General features: G+C 36.9%; 1 protein-coding gene across 3 annotated transcripts in view; it reads left to right on the forward strand.

The window, feature by feature from the left end:
- TAX1BP1 (Tax1 binding protein 1) overlaps window positions 1-27,954 on the forward strand; it is a 91,000-nt gene that overhangs the window by 9,176 nt on the left and 53,870 nt on the right. For all 3 annotated transcript variants that reach the window (XM_049642927.1, XM_049642928.1, XM_049642929.1), the window contains exons 3-5: window positions 13,560-13,662; window positions 18,061-18,248; window positions 21,832-21,990. In XM_049642927.1, coding sequence (XP_049498884.1) covers window positions 13,560-13,662; window positions 18,061-18,248; window positions 21,832-21,990 — 450 coding nt within the window. The remainder of the gene's footprint in view (window positions 1-13,559; window positions 13,663-18,060; window positions 18,249-21,831; window positions 21,991-27,954) is intronic.

Genomic DNA, 27,954 nt, shown 5'->3' on the forward strand with positions numbered 1-27,954 from the left:
CCCCTCCCTCTCCCTCCCTCTCCCCCTCTCTCTCAAAAATAAACATTATTTTGTTGAATTTTTTTTTTTTTTAAAGTTTGGCATGCAATGACATTTCCTTTTATTATTTTATTAGAGAGCGTGTGCGTAGGGGAGAAGGAGAGAGAATCTTTTATTATTTTTTAAATAATTTATTAATTTTTAAAATTTACATCAAGTTAGCGTACAGTGCAACAATGATTTCAGGAATAGATTCCTTAATGCCCCTTACGCACTTAGTCCATTCCCCCCCCCCCCCCCCCAACAACCCCTCCAGGAACCTTGTGTGTGTTCTCTATATTTAAGAATCTTTTATGTTTTGTCCCCCTCCCTGTTTTTATATTATTTTTGCTTCCCTTCCCTTATGTTCATCTGTTTTGTATCTTAAAGTCCTCATATGAGTGAAGTCATATGTTTGTCGTTCTCTAATTCGCTTAGCATAACATCCTCTAGTTCCATCCATGTAGTTGCATATGGCAAGATTTTATTCTTTTTGATTGCCAAGTAATACTCCATTTGTGTGTAGAGACACACACACACACACACACACACACACACCCACCCACCCCACCCCACCCCACCCCACCCCACCTCTTCTTTATCCATTCCTCCATCAATGGGCATTTGGGCTCTTTCCATACTTTGGCTATTGTCGATAGTGCTGCTATAAACATGGGGGTGCATGTGCCCCTACAAAACAGCATCCCTGTATCCCTTGGATAAATGCCTAGCAGTGCAGTTGCTGGGTCATAAGGTAGTTCTGTTTTTAATGTTTTGAGCAGCCTCCATACTGTTTCCCAGAGTGGCTGTGCCAGCTTGCATTCCCACCAGCAGTGCAAAAGAGATCCTCTTTCTCCACGTCCTCACTGACATCTGTCGTTGCCTCAGTTGTTAATGTTAGCCATTCTGACAGCTGTGAGGGTGGTATCTCATTGTGGTTTTGATTTGTATTTCCCTGATTGTGAGTGATGTGGAGCATTTTTTCATGTGATGGTTGGCCATCTGGATGTCGTCTTTGGAGAAGCATCTGTTCATGTCTTTTGCCCATTTCTTCACTGGATTATTTGTTTTCTGGGTGTTGAGCTTGATAAGTTCTTTATAGATTTTGGATACTAACCCTTTATCTGATATGTCATTTGCAAATATCTTCTCCCATTCTGTCACTTGCCTTTTAGTTTTGCCGATTGTTTCCTTTGCTGTGCAGAAGCTTTTTATTTTGATGAGGTCCCAGTAGTTCATTTTTGCTTTTCTTTCCCTTGCCTCCGGAGACGTGTTGAGTAAGAAGTTGCTGCAGCCAAGGTCAAAGAGGTTTTTGCCTGCTTTCTCCTCAAGGATTTTGATGGCTTCCTGTCTTACATTGAGAACTTTCATCCATTTTGAGTTTATTTTTGTGTATGGTGTAAGAAAGGGGTCCAGGTTCATTCTTCTGCATGTCGCTGTCCAGTTTTCCCAGCACCACTTGCTGAAGAGACTGTCTTTATTCCATTGAATATTCTTTCCTGCTTTGTCAAAGATTAGTTGGCTAGAGGGAGAGAGAATCTTAAGCAGGCTCCCCATTTGGTGTGGAGCCCGCAGGGCTTGATCAGTGACCTTGGGATGATGACCTGAGCCGAAATCAAGCATTGGATGCTCAGCTGACTGAGCCACCCAGTTGCCCTTTCAGTTTCATTTTGAATCCCTCCTTCCTTGATTTTGCCTGATAGAGGAGTCATTTACTATTTTTTTGTTTTGTTTCTTAAGTCAAATTCCAAAATGGAGACACACTCATTGTAAGCATTTTATGAAATCAGTACCTGTTTTGATTTTATGTGAGCTAAGAGTATCAAGTTAAACTGAGTGAGAATTGGTGTTTTGTGCAAGAATGGGTCAGGGAAGAATACTGTAGGGAAATAAGATTAAAGGAAGGGAGGGGCGCCTGGGTGGCTCAGTTGGTTGGGCCTCCACCTTGGGCTCAGGTGTTGATCTTGCAGTCTTCTAGTTCAAGCCCCGCCCTGCGTCGGGCTCTGTGCTCACAGCTCAGAACCTGGAGCCTGCTTCAGATTCTGTGTCCCTGCTCTCTCTCTCTCTCTGCCCCTCTCCCACTTGTGCTCTGTCTCACTATGTCTCTCAAAAATAAATGTTAAAAAAAAATTAAAAAAAAATTTTAATGTTTTATTTATTTTTAAGACAGCATGAGTGGGGATGGGGCAGAGAGAGGGGGAGACACAGAATCCAAAGCAGGCTCCAGGCTCTGAGCTGTCAGCACAGAGCTCAACGCGGGGCTCGAACTCACCAACCGTGAGATCATGACCTGAGCCGAAGTCGGATGTTCAACTGACTGAGCCACCCGGGCACCCCTAAAAAAATTTTTTTAAAGGAAGGGAGGGGCATTTCTGACAGGAAAGTGGTATAAGCAAAGGCATTAAGTTGAGAATGTTATGAGTACAGGTTAGTTTGACTGGAACATATGTTTCATTTAGGGAAGTGGAGAGAGATAAGTGTGGAATTAAGTTTTAGTCTGTTAATGGAGGACCTTCAGTGTTAGTCTAAACTGTTTGTAGGTTTGTTATGGGTAGTGGTATGTCTTTGTATATGTAGGTATTTAGGCTGGTGTATGATAAATTGTATTTCAAGAAGATGAATCTTTCCCTTTTTTCCTCCAGACTGCTTATTCTGATTTTTAATTTTAAAAATTTTTAGTTAATGGCCTGTTGCCTAAGCCACAAGCTTATGACTTTCCCTTCATATTTAGTCAAACACCAGTTCCATCCATTTTACTGCCTATTTATTTCTTTATTTGTAATATCACTGCCGTAGACTTATGCCTCCTTATCTCTTTACAGGACTATTGCAATAGGTTACTTGTTTTCTCTGCTTTCATTCTTGCCCCCCCCCCCAATCTATTCTTCAAACTACTCTATAAAAACTATAATATAAAATGAAAATCTGAGCATATCTTCCTTTGGTTTTAAACTCTTAAGTGGTTCTTTATCATCTATGGAATAATGCCAACATTAAATAACTTTACCACTGTGCCTTATAAGGCTTCTTTATATGATTTGATTGAAAACTTTATTTATTTTTTTTTGTCATTGCCTGCTTTATATTTTTTGCTTTGGTAATGCTAAACTATCTCTTGTGTACTCCAGGGACTATAACTTTTCTTCAAGAAATAAATATATAAGTGAATACAATTGTGTAGAATGCCCTTGGATTATAGAATTCCCTAGATAATACTTTAAAAGTCCATAGTAATTTCAGGCATACAGTAAAAATTTCAGAATCTATGGGAAGACTCAAGAAATCATGTTTAATAAAGTGGAATTGCCATGTTTATTGCATGTTTTAAACACTTTATGCATACTGCAAATTGCCCTCTAGGATGATTTTGATAGATATGATATTGACAGGCAAGCAGGGAGAAAGTGCCCAGATGGTAGCTCTAAGGGAGAAGGAATGAAAGGAAGGTGTGTGTGGTATGTTTTGAGAAAGTGTTAAGGAATTTGATTTGCCTGGGACAGGTAACAGTTTTAGAAGATAAATGGGGAGGACATCTGGTGGCTCAGTTAAGTGTCCAACTCTTGATTTTAGCTCAGGTCATGATCTCACAGTTTGAGATTGAATCCTGCTTCGGTCTCTGTACTGACAGCTTGGAGCCTGCTTGGGATTCTTTTTCTTTCCCTCTGCCCCTCTCCCCTGCTTGTGCTTGCGTGCATGCTCTCTCTCCAAAATAAATAAACATTAAAAAAAGATGAATGGTTGGTTTGGATTACGTTATGGATTTAATATCTGGCTGAGGAATAAAGTTTAGAGGTGAATTTTTATTTTGGAGGGTTGAGTGAGATTAATTGGAATTAGAAGAGAATGGAGGCAGGGAAAATGTTTAGACTATCCTAATTTCCTAGGTGGGATAATGAAGGCCTACGGTAGAAAAGGGAGTCAGTTGTAGGTAATAATCCCTAAGTAGAATCCATGGGGGTTTGTCAGCAATTAGTTGAATGAATTTGGAGTGGAACTCATTCATGGCTTCGGTATATTCAGTAAGGAGGAACAAGGTTATGTGTTAAGAGTTGAGGGGACTTGAGTATGCAGAAGATTTGGTTCTGCTACTGTGGAAGAATGTCATAGGGAATTGGAGATTGCTGAGCATCAGTTTTAGGATTTTATCCAGAAAGGTTTAGCACCCAGAATTATGAGTGAAGAATTCCAAGGTGGTAATCATTGAGATTGCGATTTGGAGAGGTAAAGGTGGGGGAGAGAATGGGAAGGGAATTCAAGAAGACAAAGGATACTAGGGTGGATTTAGGTGCTCTGTTGATATGATTAACTGATTATGAAGTTGGGTAGAGAAATGAATGAAGCTAGTCAAGGGATGTAGACTGGGTTGGAGATTTTAATTTTTTCCTTGTAGTTTCCCTCTCCTCTGTATGGACTGTTTTTGATTATAACTAAAATAAACACGTAACACTGGTTTATTTATACTTTGCAAAGATTTTTCATCAGAACATTATAGTTCCCATTTTACAGATAATGGAATGGAGGTCCAGAGAGAAGTGACTTACAGTTATTCATTAAACTTTGGAGCTGAATCTTGAACCTCATGTAAACTGGCATTCAAGAATTGTTTTCTGGGGGCGCCTGGGTGGCTCATTTGGTTAAGCAGCTGACTCTTGGTTTCAGCTCAGGTCATGATCTCACAGTTTCATGAGTTCGGCCTTGTATTGGGCTCTGGGCTGACAGTGTGGAGCCTGTTTGGGATTCGCCCTCACCCCCTCCCACTCTCTTAAAATAATAAACTTAAAAAAAAAATGTTCTCTGGCAGTTTGAGAGATCTGGTTATCTAAAATTAGCAACAGAGTTCCTAGTAAGTTCAACACGCATTTTATGAGTGATAGAGTTGAAGTAAAAATAGAGGAAAAGATTTAGAATTAGATCTCATGCTGTATTTTTATTGTAAATGCAACATTAATTGCAGTAAAATATATCACATTATGTTTGAGTTTTATTTTTGTTTTATTTATGTTTGTTTATTATTTGTTTTAATTTTTAAATTTATTTTCGAGCATGTGAGTAGGGGAGATGGGGGTAAGGGGGCGGGGAGAGAATCTTAAGCAGGCTCCATGCTCAGTGGGGGGCCCAGTATGGGGCTCGATCCATGACCCTGGAGTTGTGACCTGAGCCAGAATCAAGAGTTGGATGCTCAACCGACTGAGCTACCCAGGTGCCCCTAGTTGTTATGAATTTGATTTGGTTTTAGTTGTACAAATATATAAGCACAAGGAATTTACATTTAGATTTATGCTTAGTACAAATTAAATTACCTTATAATTAAAATAATTTTTAATAAACTAAAGGTCCATGAGATTTTTGGTTTTTTTTAAGACTTGAGAAGGAGACTTAACAGTTCTCATGTTTCAGATACTTTTCTAGGTGAGGAAATTGGGAGTGCAGTGATCGTCATGTTTCCAAAGTCTTTTTAGGCAGACCATGCTTCCCAGTAAGATACTGTTTTCACACATCACACCGCCAACCAGGTTAAAAAAAAAAACACCTTGATTTCCTGGTGTGGACAGTGAAACTGAGCAGTGATTTTATGCATGAATATCTTGTTTCAAGCTTTTGTTTGTTTTTCCTTGTTTCTCCTTTCCTTCTCATATTTCCTTTTCATATTCTCTTCTTTTTGCTTTTTCTGCTTTTCTGCCTTGGTCTCCCTTGAACCTTGTCTCATTTTGTTTTTAAAAAGTATTCTCCTAAAAATAAAATAATTGTAAAATAATCATAATGTTAGAAAACTTGGAATAAAGTATTAAAAAAATTAAGATGATCAGCAGTCTTCTTGCCCAACTATATTCCTATCTAGTAACAGTGGCTAATACTATTAATGTTTAAGTATTTCCTTCCAATCTTTTTTTAATTAAAGGAAGACTTTCACTTTTTCTATTGCATATATTTTGAAAGTAGTTTGAATAATATTGCATGCCCTTTTTTATGCCCTGAATTTTTTCACTTAGGATTATAATCACTTCTTTACAAGATTTTTTGAAAGATTTTTTAAGATTTTAATCTATATCCAGCAGGGGGTTCAAACCCACAGTCCTGAGTAAAGAGTTGCATACTCCACCAACCACACCAGACAGGCACCCTGATAGTCCCTTTCTTTATCTTTTTCTTCTTGTTTTTTTTTAATTTTTAAAATGTTTTTATTTATTTTTGGGAGACAGAGTGTAAGTAGGAGAGGGGCAGAGAGAGAGGGAGACACAGAATCTGAAGCAGATTCTAGGTTCCGAGCCATCAGCACAGAGCCTGATGCGGGGCTCAAACTCACAAATCCTAATCATGACCTGAGCTGAACCAACTGAGCCACCCGGGTGCCCCTGTCACTTTCTTAATATAAGTAGCTTTGTAACGTTTTGTCTTATGGAGGGACGTTTATACTGGTTGATACTTCTATTTTACAATCAGCATTACTTTCTCCTCATGTATATTTAGGCATTTTTGGAGTTCTTTTTCTTTTAAAAAGGGAGGATCTTTATTCTTATAAGTGATTTTGGGAAACTACAGAATATACAAAAGAAAGAAAATGCATGCCCTTATCCATTGTACCCCCACCTTCCCCAGAAATACCTGTTGTTAAGTTTGGTGTATACTTTTCTAGCTTTTAAACATCCATAGGCTCATTTTATACTATTTTGTAGATTATATATTTATCCATATATAACTAACATTTATTTTCAGTGCCTTTCTTACTCCCAGCTCTTAAGTCTGTCTTCCTTTACCTCTCCCCTAAAATCAGTCCCTCTGAGTCTGTTTCTCACTTTACAAGTGCTCTTTGTATGCTGTCCCTAATGTTTGTCTTTTGTTCTGTTAAGGTTTCTCCAGAATTTATTAATATCTTAGTTTTACTAGGTAATCTTGATGTCCTTCTGATCTTTACGTTCCGTCTCAGAATTTCCTTTATTGTCCGTGCTTCTCATCCAACATATTTTTCTGAAATGTTAATCCTATTTAAAGGGAAAACATGGGCACCTGGGTGACTCAGTCGGTTAAGTGCCCACTCTTGGTTTCGGCACAAGTCATGATCTCACGGTTTCTTGAGTTCGAGCCCTGCATCCGGCTCGGTGCTGACAGTGCAGAGCTTGCTTGGGATTCTCTCCCTCTTTCTCTGCCCCTCCCCTGCTTGCTCTGTCTCTCTCTCAAAATAAATAAATCAGTTTAAAAAGAATAAAGGGAAAACATTTGTGGGTTTTTTTCCTTCCATGTTATCCTTGTTTCCTTTCCTTTTTATGCTTTTGTTTTGCTATTGCATTAGTAGAAGAATTATGCCTAGTACTTTGGTAATTCCTCAAACTAAACTATGTGCAATAACGGTTGCTTTGGTTCCTTTCTTAGTATAGATATGCCCTCTTAACTTGATTCAAGTGCAGCTCTTAGAAGCAAAGTGTTTTGGCAGTCATGGGAACTTTGTTCCTTTGTTCTAAGTTGTTATTCTTGTCATTTTTCATTGTTTTAAAATTGCTGTTATCAATTCTAAATGTATTTTCTTTCCATTTGCCGCTAGTAGACTAAAAGGCAAATTCCCTTGCATTTTAAGGGATTGAAATCTGTAGTCTGAGTTCTGAAATCTGAATTCCAATCATGTTTTAACCACGTGACCAGGAAAATAAAAACAAGCTGTGACTTGGACACTTTGTTGTCTGGCTTTTTTAATTAGATATTTACTGTTCTTATGCACTTGTACATAATTTCCAGAGGTGTACTGTGTTTTTTCCATTATGACCTGCTCTGCTGTATTTTCACGTGAGTTTAGGTGCAAGCCATACCTATCCTAAAGGAGCCTGTACTTTGTATCTTTCCAGATAGAGAGACTTTTACATTTATTTATTTATTATTAAAAAAAATTTTTTTTTTTTAACTTTTATTTATTTTTGAGAGACAGAACAAGCAGGGGCAGAGCAGAGAGAAAGGGAGACACAGCATCCGAAGCAGGCTCCAGGCTCTTAGCTGTCAGCACAGAACCCGACGCGGGGCTTGAACCCACAAACCACAAGATCATGACCTGAGCTGAGGTCAGTTGCTTAACCGACTGAGCCACCCAGGCGCCCCTACATTTATTTTTTTATGTATGCCTGACATGGCCCTTCCAGAGTGACCTAAGATCCATTGTTCAGTGTTTCTTACTCAAAAGGAGTTTAAAGCACAGTTTTATACTTTATACTCTGGGTTGCATCTTGACCGTCTCCTCAGTGGTCTCAGCAGGGGATACCTTTGACATCTCGTAGCACCGTCAACTACTTCTCTTGAGAAGAGTTGGCCAGACATAGAGGCAGTAAAGGAAAGCAAAATGTTAGATAGACTTTCTAAGTTACCAGTGTAGGCAACCAATAAGGAATAGCCTGAGCTATTGTGATTCACTTGGAGAAAACACAGCAAAGACCAAACCACTCAACATCTCTTTTGTTACACATATTTTTCTTATATGATAATGGATCTCATTTCTCCCATTTTGTTTTTCTTAGCTACAAACAGAGCTTTCGCTCTTTGCTGTTTCTCTTTTGTCAACTGCACTTCTTTTAAGAATTATGTAGTTACCGACTCAGTGTTGAAAGTGGTGGAATTTCAGAAGGTATGAAAGTATTACATATCTTGCCAGGAAAGGAGTGAGTAGTGTCCTGGTGGTTAAGAGTTTAAACTTTACGTTCAAATCCTAACTCTGCTATTTCCTAGCCTTTCACTAGTTTCTTAGTTTGTAAGATGATAATACTTACTACAAAACAAACATTCAGTAAGTCTCTGTTAACTGCTATTCCCAGTGCCACTTGAATCAGATACCTGTAATTGTGATGTTTGCAGTTTTGTGTGTCAGTCATTCAGAAGTTAAATGGCACACTCCGTTTTTCCTTCTCTTGACTACCTGGTCCAGGTAGAGCCTGTTCACTTAGGGAGATCTATCTATCTTTCTTTCTTTCTTTCTTTCCTTCTTTCTTTCCTTCCTTCTTTCCTTCCTTCTTTCTTTCCTTCTTTCTTTCCTTCTTTCCTTCTTTCCTTCTTCCCTTCTTTCCTTCTTCCCTTCTTTCCTTCTTCCAAGAAAGATGTGGCTCTAGATAAGTGTTTCTTTCAAGATCAGTAAATGGACAGAGACAAAGAATACAAGCTTTGATTTGTACCAGGTGTATCTGTTGGAAGAACTTCAGATGGGCTCTTTTTTAGGAGATGGTGAAGCATTGGGGGATCTAAAGTGAGGGGAGAGAGCATCATAAAATCAAGATCACTGTCCCTAATAGGCTCTGTGTCCTTGGGTATTAATGAATGGTAACATTTAATGAATACCAGTGTGCTCAGCTCTGTGCTGATTGCTTTATGGGAATTATTTAATACACAGCCCTTTGAGATTGTTACCATCATCTCCATTTTAAAGAGGAGGGAACAGAATAACTTGTCTGAAGTCATATAGCTAGTAAGTGCTCTTTCTGGCAGTCTGACCTTAACTTCCTGTGGTCTTAGTCACTGTAATATACTGTGCTTGCAAAAACTACCGTTTATGGAGTGCTTACCGTGGGTCAAGCACTCAGTTGGGTGTTGCTTTTATGTTCATCATCTAATCTCATTCTTCTAACAGTTCTGAGAGGAAAAAATAGCAGCCTTTAAGTGAAGTAGATCATCATGGATTACTCAAACTTCTCATCTATAGAGACGAATAGCATCTTTCAAATGTTTTCAAATGGTTTTCTTGACTGTGACATACAGAAAGAAAGAAATGTGATTTGACCTAGCAAAAAGTTGTACGCAAATACACCGGAAATAAATTTTCAGGAAGTGTAATTTAGCCTTCATGCACTCATACTTCTAATTCTGTATAATTAAAAAATAAATAGGGCTGTGAACCACTAAATTGATATTACCACTTCTTACTGGATTGTGACCTACAGTTTGAAAACATTCCTTGAGAGACTAAAGATTGCTAATATTCTTCTAGTTTCAGTGTTCTGTAATCTATAATCCTAGGTTTATCAGAATTATAGAACATATGTATAATCTAACCCTGTGGATGAGGCATAATTTCTTATATTACCTGCAAATAGATATCTAGTATAGGCATAGCTTGGTTGGGTTCCAGGTCACTACAGTGAAGTAAGTCATGATTTTCTTTGGTTTCCCAGTGCATATAAAGTTATGTTTACACTGTATTGTAGTCTGTTAAGTGCGTAATAGCATTATGTCTAAAAAAAAATGACGTATATCTTAACTAAAAAATACTTTATTGCTAAAATGTTAACCATCATCTGAGCTTTCAGTGATTTATAATATTTTTGCTGGTTATGCCTTGATGATTCATGGCTGCTGACTGGTCAGGGTGATGGTTGCTGAAGGTTGGGCTGGCTGTGGCAATTTCTTAAAATAAGACAACAAAAGGGGCACGTGGATGGCTCAGTTGGTAGAGCATGTGACTCTTGATCTTGGGGTTGTGAGTTTGAGCCCCATACTGGGGAGTGGAGTTTGCTTAAAAAAAAAAAAACAAAAAAAACAGTGAAGTTGGTCACATGCATTGACTCTTCCTTTCACAGTTTTTGTGTAGCATGCAGTGAATGCTGTTTGGTAGCATTTTACCCACAGTAGGACGTTTTTCCAGAACTGGAGTCAATCCTCTCAAACCCTACTGCTGTTTTATAAACTAAGTTCCTATAATATTCTAAATCCTTTGTTGTCATTTCAGCAGTCTGCACCATCTCAAGAACACTTTCTTTGCTCCTCCATAAGACGCAAATCCTCATCCACTCAAGTTTTATCATGAGATTGCAGCAATTCAGTCACATCTTCAGGCTTTACATCTAGTTCTTTTCCTGTTTCCGCCACATCTGTAGTTACTGTTTCCACTGAAGTCTTGAACCCTCCAAGTCAGCCGTGAGGGTTGGAATCAGCTTCTTCAAGCTCCTGTTGATGTTTTGAGCTGTTCCCATGAATAACGTTTTAGAATCGTGAATTCTTTCTAGAAGGTTTTCCAGATCCATCAGAGGAATCGCTATGGCAGCTATAGCCTTACAGAATGTATTTCTTGAGTAATAAGACTTGAAAGTTGAAATTCCTCTTGATCCATGGGTTGTAGAATGGATGTTGTGTTAGCAGGCATGAAAACAACATTAACCTTGTATATCTTCATCAGATCTCTTGAGTGAACAGCTGCTTTGTGAATGAGCAGTAAGATTTTGAAAGGAATCTTTTTTTCTGAGCAGTAGGTCTCAATAGTGGGCTTAAAATTATTTAGTAAACCATGTTACGGACAGATGTGCCATTGTACAGGCTTTGCTCCATTTATAAAGCATAAGCAGAGTAGATTTAGCATAATTCTAGAAATTTTGAGACGGTAAATGAGAATTGGCTTCAACTTAAATTACCAGCTGCATCGGCCCTTAACAAGAAAATTGGCCTGTCCTTTGAAGCTTTGAAGCCAGGCATTGACTTTTCTCTCTAGCTCTGAAGCCCTAGATGGCTCCTTCTTTCAATATAAAGGCTGTTTCATCTACATTGAAAATCTGTTGTTTAGTGTAGCCACCTTCATTAAATATCTTAGCTATGTCTTCTGGATAACTTATTATAGCTTCTACATTAACATTTGCTGCTGTGCTTTGTGCTTTATATTATGGAGACATTTCTTTCCTTAAATCTCCTGACCCAACTTTTGCTAGTTTTTTCCTGCACTTTCCTTACTTCTCTCAGCCTTAATGGAATTGAAGATAGGATAGGGCCTTGCTCTAGATTAGGCTTTGGCTTGAGATAGTGTCGTGGTGGTGTTTGATCTTCTATCCAGACCACTAAAACTTTCTCCATATGAGCAATTACGCTGTTTGGCTTTCTTACCATTCATGTGTTCACTGGAGTAGTACTTTTTTTTTTTTTTTTAACATTCATTTTTGAGAGAGAGAGAGAGAGAGAGAGACAGAGCATGAGGGGAGGGGCAGAGAGAGAGGGAGACAGAATCCAAAGCAGGCTTCAGGCTCCGAGCTGTCAGCACAGGGCCCCACGGGGGCTCAAACTCAAGGAGTGGGAGATCATGACCTGAGCTGAAGTCGGATGTTCAACTGACTGAGCCACCCAGGTGCCCCTGGAGTAGTAGTTTTATGTCCTTCAAGAACTTTCCTTTGCATTCCTTTTTTTTTTTTTTTTTTTTTTTTTTTTTTTTTGAGAGAGAGAAAGCATGAGCAGGGGGGGGGGAGAGAGAGAGAGAAAGAGAGAGAGAGAGGGAGGGAGGGAGGGAGACAGGGAGACAGAGGGTCAAAGTGGGCTCTGTACTGATAGCAGTGAGCCCGATGCAGGGCTTGAACTCACGAACCCTCAGATCACGACTGCGTTGGACTCTCAACGCATTGAGCCACCTAGCCACTTCTCCTTTGCATTCCTAATTGGGCTCTTTGGTGCAAGACACATAGCTTTTGGCTTGTCTTGGCTTTTGACATACTTCCTTGCTAAGCTGAATCACTTCTTTGATTTTAAGAGTGAGATATGCAACTTTTACTTTCACTTGAACACTTAAAGGCCACTGTAGGTTTGTTAAATGGCCTGATTTCAGTATCGTGTCTCAGGGAATAGGGAAGTCTGAGGAGAGGGAGAGAGTAATGGGCCAGTTAGTGGAGCAGTCAGAACATACATATTAAGTTCATTATTTTATATGGGTGTGGTTCATGACACTCCAAAATAATTATAACATTGAAGACCACTGCTTACAGATCACCATAATAAATACAATAGTAATGAAAAAGTTTGAAATATTGTGAGAATTACCAAAAATGTGATAGTTATGAAGCGACAAATGCTGTTGGAAAGATGGTGCTGATAGACTTGTTTGATTCAGTTATCCCAAACCTTCACTTTGTAAAAACAACAGCTACAACAAAAAAACCCAAATGTAGTATTTGTGAAGCACAGTAGAATGAATTATGTGTGTACTTGTTTTAAACATCTCTAATACTCAGTATTTAACACTGTGCAGTTTGTCTAGAAAATATAGACTGATACATGTAACATAGACATTTTGTAAGTTGATGTTTTAGATATAGGTGGGACATAGGTTTTCTATATGTGTACATTAATGTCTGGGCAATACATGCCTTTTTACAAAATTTACCAATTGGCTGCAGGTAAGACTTGATATGAGAGATTAGTGAAGTTTTAGTTACCACGTTAATGGGGAGAAGGAAATCTAAACACACTGAAATTTGAGATCTAAAATAGTAAGTTTTAAAAACTTAATGTATAGTGAAGTTATGGAGAGAAACATGAGTTGTTACATTTGATCATGTGCATACTAAGATTTTCCTTGAGAAATTGGGTATCAAATTGTATTTTTAATACATAATAGAAACTGGACTGTTCCATTTATATAGATCTTTATAACACTATGTTATAGCTTAATAAAAATCATAAAAATTTGACAGGCTTGTTAAAATACCCAATAATTTGTAAACATAGCGACCCATGTTTTAATTTTAGGATGCAGTAAAAGACAATATGCTATATCACTCTAGTATTAAACTACTTATAATCTCTGTGTTCTTATTATTTTCCTTTAGGTTGGATGGAGTACTGCTCGTGATTATTACACATTTTTATGGTCTCCTATGCCTGAACATTACATAGAAGGATCAACAGTTAATTGTGTATTAGCATTTCAAGGTAAGAACCGAAAACTGCAGAACTTGATGAAATTAAATGTTTTAATTTAATTTTTATGCCATTAAAAATGTTGTTCTCCATTGTAATGGTCTACTTAGGCATGTCCAACATACCAAAGTTGAATTAATTAGTGTCTTTGTTTACCAAAGTCATAAGAATATAAATATGAGTGTAGGATACATATTTTATCTAGGCATTTAAAAGGATTTTTATTTTTGCTTGGGGCACCTGGGTGGCTCAGTCGATTAAGTGTCAGACTTCGGCTCAGGTCTTGATCTTGTAGTTTGTACTGCACATTGGGCTCGCTGCTGTCAGTGCAGAGCCTGCTTCGGATCCTGTGTGCCCCTCTCTCTGCCGCTCCTGCTTGTGCTCTCTCAAATATAAACATTTGTTTTTAAAGTTTTTTTGCTTATTTTTCATTGAAGAGTGAGTTTCTTTCCAGAGCCCAATGTGGGGCTCGATCTCACAAACTGAGATCATGACCTGAGCCGAAAACAAGAGTTGAATGCTCAAAGTTCAGTCATTTTTAATGTGATTAATTTTCTTCAGTTAACTTAATGAATTTGTTACAGTGACTAATGATTTCACTGGTAGTTTACCATGAAGTTAAAAGGCAGTAAATAAAGAGAAAAGTATCCAGTTAGTTAAGAGCATTTTCATGGGAGCTAAGCATAAATGCAGTTGTTTTCCAAGCTTTTAAAAATTCATCAGGTGAAATGTTACTTTGAAATTCAGAAATAAAAGCTTCTGCCTGCCTAAAACTCATTTGTTATATAAAGTCAAGATAGTCATGAAAAACTTAGTCATAGAGTATTAGAGCTAGAAGAGATTTTAAGCACAATCCAAAATGACCTTGCTCATTTTGTGAATGAGTCATGAGAATCTTGAAATGCAAAACTCAAAACAACTAACACAAATATATAAATGTAATTCTTTGCCCAAATGAACTCTTATTGTAATTCAACTGATTGCTTTCCTATTTTCTTTTCAATGTTATTAACCTAATGAGAGATTTTTCTAGAAAGCTTTAAATTGCAGCTCTGAATAACTACATCTGGTATCTCAAACAACATTTGAACCATTTCTTAGTGGATTACTTTTGTGTGATTTATCAGACCTTGAGTATCTAGTTTGTAGAATTTTTAAGTTTATTTATTTTGAGAGAGAGAGACACAGTGTGGGTGGTGGAGAGGGAGAGAAAACTTTGAACAGGTCCATGCCTTTTTTTTTTATGTTTATTTTGAGAGAGAGAGAGACAGTATGTGCACGCACATGTGCACAAGTGGGGGAAGGGGCAGAGACAGAGAGAGAATTCCAAGCAGGCTCCATGTTGCCAACAGAGAGCCTGATGTGGGGCTTGATCATTCGAGCCATGAGATCATGACCTGAGCCAAAACCGAGAGTCGGACGCCTAACCGACTGAGCCATCTAGGTGCCTCTGGTTGATAGAATTTCTAATGTCACGATACTAGAGCCGATTAGTCAGACTATATATGTTTTTTCTATTTAAACTTTTTATGTAAGTCTCTTGGCCATTTGCAAAGTTACTCAGCCATGGCTTAATAAATTTGGTTGTATATACTAGGAGGGTGGGGTTTTTAAAAGCTTTTAAAAATATATTGCTAGAGCTACCCTTATATTACTCTTTTTTAAACTATATATTTTGAAATAATTTTGGATGTAAAGTTGCAAAAATAGTACACAGAATTTCTGTATACCCATTGTCCAGCTTCCGTTAATGTTAACATCTTACATAGTACATTTATTTAAAAAATTAGGAATTTAACATTGGTGCACTGCTAGTGACTAAAGTATAAACCTTATTTAAATTTTATTGTTTCCAGTAGTGTTCTTTTTCCTGTTCCTGGATCCGATCCAAAATTCCACATTACATTTAATTGTCCTATCTTCTTATCTCCTCCAATCTGTGACAGTTCCTCATTCTGTCCTCTTTCATGACTTTTACAATCTTATTTTTTATTTTATTAAAACTTTTTTTTTTTTTAAGAAAAAAAATTTTTTTTAAACGTTTATTTATTTTTGAGACACAGACAGAGCATGAATGGGGGAGGGTCAGAGAGAGGGAGACACAAAATCTGAAACAGGCTCCAGGCTCTGAGCTGTCAGCACAGAGCCCGACGTGGGGCTCGAACTCACGGACTGCGAGATCACGCCCTGAGCCGAAGTCGGACACTTAACCGACTGAGCCACCCAGGCGCCCCACATTTTTTAAGTTTTTTAAAATTTATTTTGAGATAGTGTGCACAAGTGGGGGAGGGGAGAGAGAGAATCCCAAGTAAGCTCCGCACTGTCAGTGCAGAGCCTAATGTGGAGCTGGAACTCAGGAACCGTGAGATCCTGACCTGAGCTAAAATCAAGAGTAGGTCACGAACTGACGGAGCCACCCAGGCACTTCTGTGTGGTGGTGTTTTTTCATGATTAGATTAATGGTATACATTTTTAGGAAGAATATCGTACAAGTGCTGTTTTATAGTCACTCTTCAGTGCGTTGTATCAGGGAGTACTTGATGTTCCTCTCTCATTCCTGGTGATGTTAATCTTTTTTTTAATTAAAAAAAAAAAATTTTTTTTTAAAAACGTTTATTCATTTTAGAGAGAGAGAGAGGGAGACTCAGAATCTGAAGCAGGCTCCAGGCTCTGAGCTGTCAGCACACAGCCTGATGCGGGACTCAAACTCACGAGCCTTGAGATCATGAGCTGAAGTTGGATGATTAACTGACTGAGCCACCCAGGTGGCCCTGGTGTTGTTAATCTTGATCACTTGGTATCTGCTGGGTTTCTCTACTGTAAAGTTAGTATTTTTCCTTTTGTAATTAATGAATACTATGGGGGAGTTAGTTTGAGACTAAGGAAATACCTTGTTTTTCCTCAAATTTTCACCCTCTAATTTTAGTATCTGTCAGTAAGATCTTGCCTATAACAATTAAAAAAAAATTTTTTTTTCATGTGCGTTTATGTTTTTGAGAGAGAGAGAGTGAGAGTGAGTGTGTTCAAGCAGGGGAGGGGCAGAGAGAGAATTTTCAAGCAGACTCTGCGCTGTCAGCTGAGACAGCCGGATGCAGGGCTCGAACCCACAAACCGTGAGACCATGACATGAGCTGGAACCAAGAGTCTGGCACTTAACCAACTGAGCCACCCAGGAGTCACTAGCTTGCAACAATTTTTATTGTTGTGTTTCACTAATGGTGCTTTTCTATGCTCATTCCTTGGACATTTACTAGTTGGAATTACTATGTTGAGTAGTTGTCTCTTTCCCCATAAGCTCATAGGTATTTATTTTTTTCTATGGAATAAAATCGAATACTATCCATTTTTGTTGTGCAAATTATTCTAGCTTTCTTTGGCCATTGGGAGCTCCCATCAGGTGGGCTCCTGTGTTTTTTGACATTCCCTCCACCTCCTGCCACTTTGAATTCTTTTTTGGGAACTTCTTTCTTGCAAGCACCACAAGTTGTCCCAGGCTTTTCTTGTATTTTCTCTGATCCTCTCTCTTTTTGCTTAGGAAGAAAGTTAAATATTTTTTAAAGAAGGAAATCAAGTGAAGTAGATATAATAATAAGGTTGAAAATTTCAAGTTATGAAAGAATAGATGTAGTGGTTACAAATTTCTGGGTAGTTATGAATATTCAAGATAAGGTGAATGTATTGATCTTTGTGTAGTCATTTCACCACCACTGAATGCTTCCTTCTTATAAAGTCATTGTGGGGGATGCTAGAATTTTTATATAATATTATATATTTGCCCTCAGTATTTCTGAGTTCTTGATAGGAAATAAAGCAAGGTAATTGAAAGTACTATGGAGTGTGGTAGGTATGTATGTATTTTAACTGTAAAAAATACTGGGAGCTTTGGAGAAGAAGAGGTGAAGTTTAATTTTGAGCAGGGATAATCCAGCAAATCTTAAAAGGGGGTAACAGTTGAGACGAAGGAAGAAGGAACAAATATCAAACATATTCATCAGGTAATGGGCTAGATGGTGTAAATATGTTATAGATTGTAATTCTGAGGTAGATGGCTTCATAGCTGTTTTACAGATAAGAAACTGGGGCTCAGGGAGGTTGAGTTACAATGGCTAGTAGTACAGCTGAATAAAGCTGTGTGATTCCAAAGGTTATTTTTTATTCTGCAAAAGTGGACTTCATCTTCCTTTCTTTTATACAATCCATGTACAGCACATTCCTTCCGTTCAATATCTTTCTTTTCATGGAATGAATGTCAAATTTGAGGGAAGATTTCTTTATATGATACATTCCCACCCGCAACCTAAACAGGGTCAGGAATGAGCAGAGATGGCAAGGTGTGTTAAATGGGGGGAAAAAACCCCGTTAATTTCATAATAGGAAAGTTAATCAATTTTTTTATTAATTTTCTTTTAGGATATTACCTTCCAAATGATGATGGAGAATTTTATCAGTTCTGTTATGTTACCCATAAGGGTGAAATTCGTGGAGCAAGTACACCTTTCCAGTTTCGGGCTTCTTCTCCAGTTGAAGAGTTACTTACTATGGAAGATGAAGGAAATTCTGACATGTTGGTGGTGACCACAAAAGCTGGTCTTCTTGAGGTTAGTACCAACAGTGAGCTAGTGATTTATAGATAATTTAAGAACAGGGCTCATGTTGGCATTTAAAGAATTTAAAAGAATAACCTGAAAATCAAATGGTTTTTAACTAAAATAATAAACTTAGAGTGTTGTTTTTGGAATACTTTAAAAATCTTCCTGTCAGCTATTGATTTCACTGTGGAAGGGTGAATCAGGGAATATCCCTGTCTCTTAGTTTAGGTTGAGCATTTTTAGAATGATTTCCGTGTTCATTTTATCAAGTAAATAGCCTGGATTAACCATAATTTAAAGAGAGAAGGTGAAAGCCTTCTTACATTCTTTTAATTGACTATTTGGGAGTCATCGCATTGGCTCTAATAGAAATTTACTGTGCAGATGGTCTAATGTCTTACGTCTTAAATTTTAGTAATTATTGAAGGAGAAAATAGAACAACATTCTTATTTTAAGATATTTTTCAGTATCTTTAAAATCTAAGAAACTAGAATGTTACATTTGAATTTCTGAAAAACGGCTTATTTAGTTGGTTCGCTATGTATTTTTGGTTAATTTACATTCATGTTTCATCCAGCAGGTCATTGCTTTTTCTTTATAGTCAGGTGGATTTTTAAAGTTTGTTTATTTTGAGAGAGAGAGAAAGACCACATGAGGGAGGGGGAAGAAAGAGAATCTGAAGCAGGCTCTGAACTGTCAGCGCAGAGTCTGACATGGGGCTTGAACCCACAAATGGTGAGATCATGAGCTGAACTGAAACCAAGAGTCAGTCGCTTAACCAACTGAGCCACCCGAGTGCCCCAGATGGATATTTTTTATATGTAAATATTTTATAACTTTGATTTTATTTTATTGATTTTATATCCTTATCTTCAAAAATTGAGGCTAGAGAAAAAACACAACAGGTCATAGATACAATACTTTCATTAGAGAGTCAAACTGGAGGAACCATTTTTTATTGTGAATTCTTCATATCTTCCCTTTCCCTTCCAGAAATTCCTTTCTTATCTTAAATAAAGAAATGTAACTTTTATAGGGTGACTGAAACATTTTGTGGTGACAGCCGCCTGATGATCAAGGTTTTTAGCCTGATATTTGAATGCTAGTCAAAGATGCTGAAACAAGCCCAGCTCTTAAAAAGAATGCAGTTAGTGTTTATATTGCAGCTTTTTGAATACTTGTTAGACCACCCTGATTTCAGGATGTCCAGCAGAAAAACAGACATTCAGGCATCGGTGTCTCTCTTATGTTCCTTCTCTAAGTTAATTGGGATGTTGCACAATTTATTCCACTTCTTCCTACTCATAAGGGGTACTTGATAAAGAAAATTGAAATTTATGTCTCTTAAATGCTGAGATAAAATATTTTTATATCTGACCCAATTTTTTTGATAAATATTTTAAATTTCCACATTCATCAAAATCTTTAATGGTTTTATCTAAAACTACACAAAAATAGTACAAATATATGAGATATTATTTGTGGCACTGTTGACATTGAAGGGTTATGTCTTGTGTTAATTTAACAGGTGAACCTTGATTGAATTTTCGATTTTTTTAAAAAATAGGTCATAGTTATGTATCTTCCATTATTCCCAAAATATCTATCTATTGGATGTTATAAAATTATTAATTTTCTTATTTATGATAGTGGTAGTTGAAAAGGAGACTGTCTTTAGGAGATGCTTGCTCTGAGTACTTAGGGGTGAAATGTCTGCAATTTCAAATGGTTGTAACAAAAAACAAAAACATAAGCAAGTGATAAAGGGAGATGGAGTTAAACATGGTGAAATATTAATAATCAGTGAATTTAGGTGATGGGTGTCAGTTATAAAATTTTCACTATTTTGTGTGCTTGGAAGATTTCAGATACATAATTGGAGGCAGGAATTAGACTTGTATACATTTTTATCTAATTTGAATTCCTTTTTAAAATTTCTATTTAACATTCAGTAAACTCTTCAAAAAGTATATGCCAGTTAAATGTATCACTGGGAAAATTGGTTCTTTCATAATGTTTCTGTTGCACCATGTCAAGATATGTTTTCACTTTTAAGCTGCCAGAAAATTTAGAGCCAAAAATTGGTTTTCAGAATATAAGGTATAAAGGAAGTTTAGTGAATAAATAAACTTTTCTTTTTTGAGGGCATTTGATTGCTCTTATTTTCATTTGGTCTGATGGAAGAGGTAGAAGGGTCATTCTAAAAATTTGCTGCTCTTCCAACTTTCACAAGACCCATTTTAGAGTTTAATCAGTTTGATTCCGTGACCCTGGAGAAACAATTTAGTGTACCAGGAGAAAACTTTATTTTAGCTAAATGTATGATGCCTCCTTTGCAAAATTTTCCCTCTGAGTCTTCATTATTCCCATTTGAATCAAAGACTGTTGTAAGAGAAAAGTTAACTATTTTATTTACTACTATTTTAGGTCCTTTAATTAGTAATTTTAGAATATTGGAGGTTTTGCTGAATTGAGTTACTGTTAGTGTGCCCCCCAAAATCAATTATGTAATTTATTGTTACAATCTGCATTTTTGTCCTAAAATTTGCAGTTTTTTAAAGTTTGTTTTAATTTAGCTAAATAGAGCAGCTGCTATTCCTTAGTACCAAAAGTTTTAAGAGTAATGCCATAGGTGATGGTCTTCTATAACACACAAGGGAGTTCTTAGTACATTCAAAGATCTCTCCTAGCTTTACATTTAAGAAGAGTTATGAAATATATATGATTTCACTCATGTAGAATTTGAGAAACTCAACAGATGAACATAGAGGAAGGGAAGGAAAAATAAGATAAAAACAGAGGGAGGTAAACCATAAAGAGACACTTAAATACAGAGAACAAACTGAGGGTTGCTGGTTAGGGGGGTGGGTGGGTTAAATGGGTGATGGACATTAAGGAGGGCACCTTTTGGGGGATGAGCACTGTGTGTCATATATAAGAGATGAATCACTGGGTTCTACTAAAGCTAAGACTGTACTGTATGTTAACTAACTTGAATTTAAATAAAAAAAAGTGGTATACATTTTCTTCTTGATAAATACTCAAGAAAAACCCAGAATTAAGTCACTTGGAAAACTTTTTTTTTTTTTTTTAATTTTTTTTTCAACGTTTATTTTATTTTTGGGACAGATAGAGACAGAGCATGAACGGGGGAGGGACAGAGAGAGAGGGAGACACAGAATCGGAAACAGGCTCCAGGCTCCGAGCCATCAGCCCAGAGCCCGACGCGGGGCTCGAACTCACGGACCGTGAGATCGTGACCTGGCTGAAGTCGGATGCTTTAACCGACTGCGCCACCCAGGCGCCCCAAGTCACTTGGAAAACTTAATATGCCCTATTTTTGGTACTAATTTGAAAATTGATTAGCAGGCAACTTCATAATAAAGTTTATTGATTTTATACCTTTTAATGTTTCCTTTTTTGCCCAAAGAAGGTTTAAATTTGATTTGAGTTTTTATTTTACATGTATGATTCATGAAGTAAATCGTATGTAAAAGTTCTTTTTGTGCATTTCTTTACTATTTTTTTGAGATGGAAAACTAATCACATTTTAGGATTATAAAAAATCAATGTGAGTTTTTTGTTTTATAGTTGAAAATTGAGAAAACCATGAAAGAAAAAGAAGAACTATTAAAGTTAATTGCTGTCCTGGAAAAAGATACAACACAGCTTCGAGAACAAGTTGGAAGAATGGAAAGAGAGCTTAACCATGAGAAAGAGAGATGTGACCAGCTGCAAGCAGAGCATAAGGTTAGTTGTGTTTTATGTCACCGTTTGGAGTTGATAGTGTATTGCTTGAAACTCCACTTTTTCAAGAACTTAAACCAGTTAAAGTGAATAAAAACTACCTGTTTAAAAAAAAAAAAAAACAACCCAGCATTTAGATATATACTTAGAGGAGAATAGGTCTGTTCCTGTCAGTTTTCTTCCACAGCTTCTTTTATGTTATAAATGTTTAAAATACTGTTAGCTTTTTTTGGTACCAGACTTGATGAGGTGGTTCCTGACAACTGTTTTTTTGTTTTTTAAGTTTATTCATTTATTATTTCTGAGAGAGCACACAAGCAGGGAAGGGACAGAGAGAGAGAGGGAAACACAGAATCTGAAGCAGGCTCCGGGATCTGAGCTGTCAGCACAGAGTGCCCATGTGGGGCTCAAACTCAGGAACTTGAGATCATGACCTGAGCTGCAGTTGGTTACCGACTGAGCGACCCAGGCACCCCACTGTGTTTTTTGTTTTTTTTTTTAATGTTTATTTTGACAGAGAAAGAGAGCATGTGAGTAGGGAGAGGGGGAGAGAGAATCCCCAGGCTCAGTGTAGAGCTTGACGTGGGGTTCAGTCCCACCTGCACGGGGTTGCAACCTGAACTGAGATCAAGAGTTGGATGCTTAACCAACTGAGCCACCCAGGTGCCCCAACTGACAACTGTTTCTATATGATTTATATCTAATTGTAAAATAATTGATCAGTATTTGGTGGGGGAGGGTGGTTGGAAATATAATTAGGAGTGATAAATGCTGATTAAGGGGAGAATAGAACAAAATAGTTAAAGTTACTTTTCCAAAAAGTGGAATTCAATGAAATAAAATGTAGTATTCGGCAAAATTTTGAAATCTTTGATGTGAGCAATGCTATAAATTATCCTAAAAAAAAAAAAAACCACATAATTAAAATTGGCACAATATCTTGAGGTAAGAAAAAGAAGTATAAGTATAAAACAGTGTAGTTTCATTAGAGATGCAAATGGATTTAATTTAGGGTGACTCAGTTGTGCTCAGCTGAGCATTCGACTCTTGATTTCAGCTCAGGTCACGATCTCAAGGTTCGTGAGTTCGAGCCTCACATCGGGCTCTGTGCTGACAGTGTGGAGCCTGCTTGGAATTCTCTCTCTCCCCTCTCTGCTCACTCTTTGTCTTTCTGTCTCTCAAAATAAACATTAAAAAAAATGATGTAACTTAATAGTTGAAAATAAAAAGCAATCATCTGGTCATTGACCTGTTATTTTCATAAGAAAAGTAATTGGTTAGTTTTTCAAACACAGACTGCGATGATACATATCACAATCTCACAACTGGTTGGATATTCTTATGTCTTTTGACATGATTGACCCTAAAGATGGGATGTGTTCCATTCTCTTGTCCAACAAGGCCTAGAGCAGTTAATTATTACTTGAACCACCGGTACAATGATTTTCAATAATTTTTATACTCCAGTAGAGTAGTTGTAAATTGCACACCTGAACAGAGATGATACAGAAATAGGGCTTAAATTCTGAAAAACTTTCTCTTGACTTGTAGTTGTTTGAAGAGTGTTCTTTTGAGTTAGAGGGTGACCTATCAAACAATGTGTACAATTCTAACTCTTCCTTTAGACATCTGTAATGTCTCTGTTATTACCATTTGCCTTTTTAGTTTAAAATAAGCAGTTATTCCCCTAATTTTACTATTAGTATCTTGCAGTAAAAGCAGGTATACCGAATTAAAATACGATAAAATACCAAATGTGCCTACCTTGATTGTTAGGACATTTCAGCTCAATTATGTATTCAGTTATTTTAACTCCCTGGATGTTTTGTATAGTTCTTATTCTTTTCTCTCTATTCTTTACATGTTTATTTCGTTTGTGCCTGGGTTTGTCGGTTTTCCAAAGTGGAATGCCAATCTTTTTTTCTTTCACTCAATTACAACAAATTAGAGGGGTGGAAGTGAGATAGAAGATGATATTCATGAAAATGGCCCATCACAGCATGTACTTGGCCCATAAGATCAAAAATGCCCTGAAATGTGGCCTTTGAGGTTTCAAATCTGATCAACTTGAAATCCAAGGGAAGAATGGATGATTGGAAGAATAGGAATGGTGGAATGGTAGGCTTTCAATTGTGTGAGATTACTCATGTGCATCAGGTCGTGCCTCTGGTTCAGTGGAGTATTAGCTGAGAGTTAATGCTGTCCACATGACGAGGGTTAAGCGCTACAGATAAGACTATTATAAGAGAGCTTATTCTGACATACTTAGATTGAGAAAGTGGTAGATTGAGGGCGGGGGATTAATGAAGCAAAATAAAATTTGTAGGAGATTGTGGCTCTTGTATCCAGAAGAGGTCTTCAGAAGTTTTTATGGCAGCTCATAAGTCTTGATGACAGACACTAATCTTGGAGGGGACTTCTTCCCTGCTACTATTCTTGTGTTGGTATTGTACTCTGGGAAGATGAAACAGATAGAAGTGATATTTTTTTTTTTAATGGTATTCTATACTATGAAAATGGTAATTAAAAAAAGGACCTAGAACAGTGTTTGTTACATAAATAGATTCTCACTACATGTAGCTATTATTTTACTAGTTTTCATAATGATGATCTAGAGAAAGAACCAAAATGTGAATAAAATCTAAATATGAAATCCATGCCATTTTCCTCAGATTCTAGAAATGATACTTATATAATGTTGAAAAAAATTTCTTAGTCATATGTTGGCAATTGCCTGTTTATTTCTGGGGATGAAATAATGGGCTTGCAGGGAAAAATAGTTCCTTTTCTTTTCTAATCACGGGGCTTTTTAATGAATTTTTTTTTTTTTTCACCTCCGGAATCAGTCTTCCTCTAATCAGGCAGGCCTGCTGGGCAGCTAGAAGTCGCTTGCCTTAGTTGGGTGGCTTATAAAATCCATGACATTTCTTGGCACCTGTTTTAAATCTCTTGTGGTGTGAATTCTAAAAAACAATCTTGATGCTTGTTAAGAATTGTCTTCTAAATGTTTTCTCTTTGAGATCCTGGGTGTATGTACTGCTGAGTATCTGAAGGGCTGTTATGATGTATCATCTACAATTTCACTTAAAATTTTAGAATGGACAGTATGGAACAGAATGATCTGTAGTACCCTTCAGTTTCTTCATGATAGAAAAAATTGTTTTCCTTGTTTTATAAAATAAGATTAGCTTGTTAGCCATTCAATACCTGACAAATACTGAGTTAAATGTTTATAAAGTAAAAACTTTCATCTTTTATAAATATTGACTTTTTTCATTGTAAAATGCCAATAGAAACACTCCTATTTTGTAAATTAAAAGAATTGGATGTGTTAAGGTTATCAAAAACAGATTGGCTTAAATGTTATGTTTAATTATGTTTTAGATTATTTTGTGTAATTGGCTGCTTAAAGGAATAAATTAGGATTACAAAGTAGATTAAAACTGAAACCAACTAACATCTATAAATAATTATAAAATACATATTATATTTCACCTGTATTTTAATGTGATCTGTATATGTTCTGTCATTCATGGGTACCCTAGATTTAAAAAGTAATTATTTTCATAATTAAGGATAATTTTTACATTCATTTCTAATTCACCTCTAAGTGTAGATTTTTCTCTCCTATAATAGGCTAATTAATAAAAATAAGTCATTATACTTAATGCAAGCCAGGTGCAGTTCCGAGTGTTTACTTATGTTAACTCATTTAATCCTATAAGGTGGGCATTGTTACATAGGAACTTTACAAAGATAGCACAGAGGTGTTACTTAACCTGCCTAAGATTGAACAGTTTGTAAAGTGGTAGAGGCAGGCTGTGTGGCTCCTTCTAGTACTCTTAATGACGGTCTATACTTTTGCCTGAAAGGACTAAAGATTTGAGCTTATCTAATTGATCTTTTTTTAAAAACAGCTTTATTGAAATGTGATTTATAACTGGCATACCATAAAGTCCAACACTTTATAATAGGCAGTTCAGTGGTTTTTATTACATGTATAGAATTATGCAGTCATTTCCATAACCTAATTTTAGCACACTTTCATCACCCCAGAAGAAACCTGTACCTGTTGGTGGTCATTCTCTATTTCCTTTCCCCTCAGTCCCAGGCAACCACTAAACTAAATTTCTTTTTCTGTGGATTTGTGTATTTTGGGCATTGCATACAAATGGAATCATGTGTGGCCTTTTGTGACTGGTTTCTTTCACTTAGCATAATGTTTTCAAGGCCCATCCATAGTATAATAATTATCAGTACTTTATTTCATTTTATTGTCAAGTAATATTCCATCGTATTGATTAGTCTTTTTTTGCCCTAACTTTACATTTTTTAGACTTACATAAAAATGAGCAGTTTTGGGACGCCTGGGTGGCTCAGTCAGTTAAGCAGCCGACTTTGGCTGAGGTCATGATCTGGTGGTTCACAAGTTCAAGCCCTGTGTCGGGCTCTGTGCTGAAAGCTCAGAGCCTGGAGTCTGCCTCAGAGTCTCTCTTTCTTTCTCGGCCCCTCCCCTGCTTACGCATGTATGTGCTCTTTCTCTCACAAATAAATGAAAAAACATTTTAAAAAATTAAAAAAATGAATAGTTTGTAGGTATATTCATTGTGTATTTGAAAATTAGAAGATTAAAAACTGAGACTCAGGAAACCAAATGATAATAACGAGTCTTGTTTTTCAAATAGGACTAAAACAAACTATGGCTTTAAGTTTTGTAGTTTTCTTTTGGAGCCTAAACTATGAATTGAGTTTTTTTAATAAGATACATTTTTTTTTTTTTAATGTTTATTTTTGAAAGAGAGAGAGGAAGACACAGAATCTGAAGCAGGCTCTAGGCCCTGAACTGTCAGCACAGAGCCATGCGGGGCTCGAACCCATGAACTGTGAGATCATGACCTGAGCTGAAGTCGAACACTTAATTGACTGAGTCACCCAGGCACCCCACCATAAAATATATTCTTAACTTGAATGTTGATAATAATAAGATGTACTTCAGTGTATTTTTTGGTATGATTTTTAAAATAATTGTGGATAGTAACCCCTTACCACATGGTTGATTTGCAAATATTTTCTCCCATTTTGGAAGTCACTTCTTATTTATTTATTTTTTTTAATTTTTTTTTTAATGTTTGTTTATTTTTGAGACAGCATGAACGGGGGAGGGTCAGAGAGAGAGGGAGACACAGAATCCGAAACAGGCTCCAGGCTCTGAGCTGTCAGCACAGAGCCCGACGTGGGGCTCGAACTCACAGACCGCGAGATCACGACCTGAGCCGGAGTTGGACGCTCAACCGACTAAGCCACCCAGGTGCCCTGGGAGTCGCTTTCATTTTGATAATTTGATTTGTTGTGCAGAAGCCTTTTAGTTTGCTGTAGTCCACTTCTTTATTTTTCACTTTTGGTGTCAAATTCATAAAATTCTAAGACCAGTGTCAAGGAGCTTCTTTCTCGGAGTTTCATGGTTTCAGGTCTTAAGTCTTTGAGTTGATTTGTTGTATGTGGTGTAAGGTAGTAGTTCAGTTTCATTCTTTAGCATGTAACTGTCCACTTTTCCCAACACCATTTAGAGAAGAGATTGTTTTTTCCCTGTTGTATATTCTTGGCTCCTTTTCCGTGAATTAATTGACCATATATGCATTGGTTTATTTCTCTTTTCTTGATTCTGTTCCGTTGATCTGTGTGTAAATATGTTACATATCCATGTGTAACAAGCATTATAATGGAATACACAGAAATCATTCAGTTTCATTAAAAGACAGTGTAAGTAAAATTATACTGTCCTATTTTTTTTTCATATTCCCTTATTAATAAATACACATGAAATCTAATTTAAAAATTATTTGTCTGTGGATGGGGTGCCCGGTTGGCTCAGTCAGTTGAGTGTCTGAGTTCGGCTTAGGTTATGATCTTGCGTTTGTGGGTTTAAGCCCCGCATTGGGCTCTGTGCTGACAGCTCAGAGCCTGGGG

Source organism: Panthera uncia, chromosome A2 (assembly GCF_023721935.1).
Source record: "Panthera uncia isolate 11264 chromosome A2, Puncia_PCG_1.0, whole genome shotgun sequence".
Classification (NCBI taxonomy): Eukaryota; Metazoa; Chordata; class Mammalia; order Carnivora; family Felidae; genus Panthera; species Panthera uncia.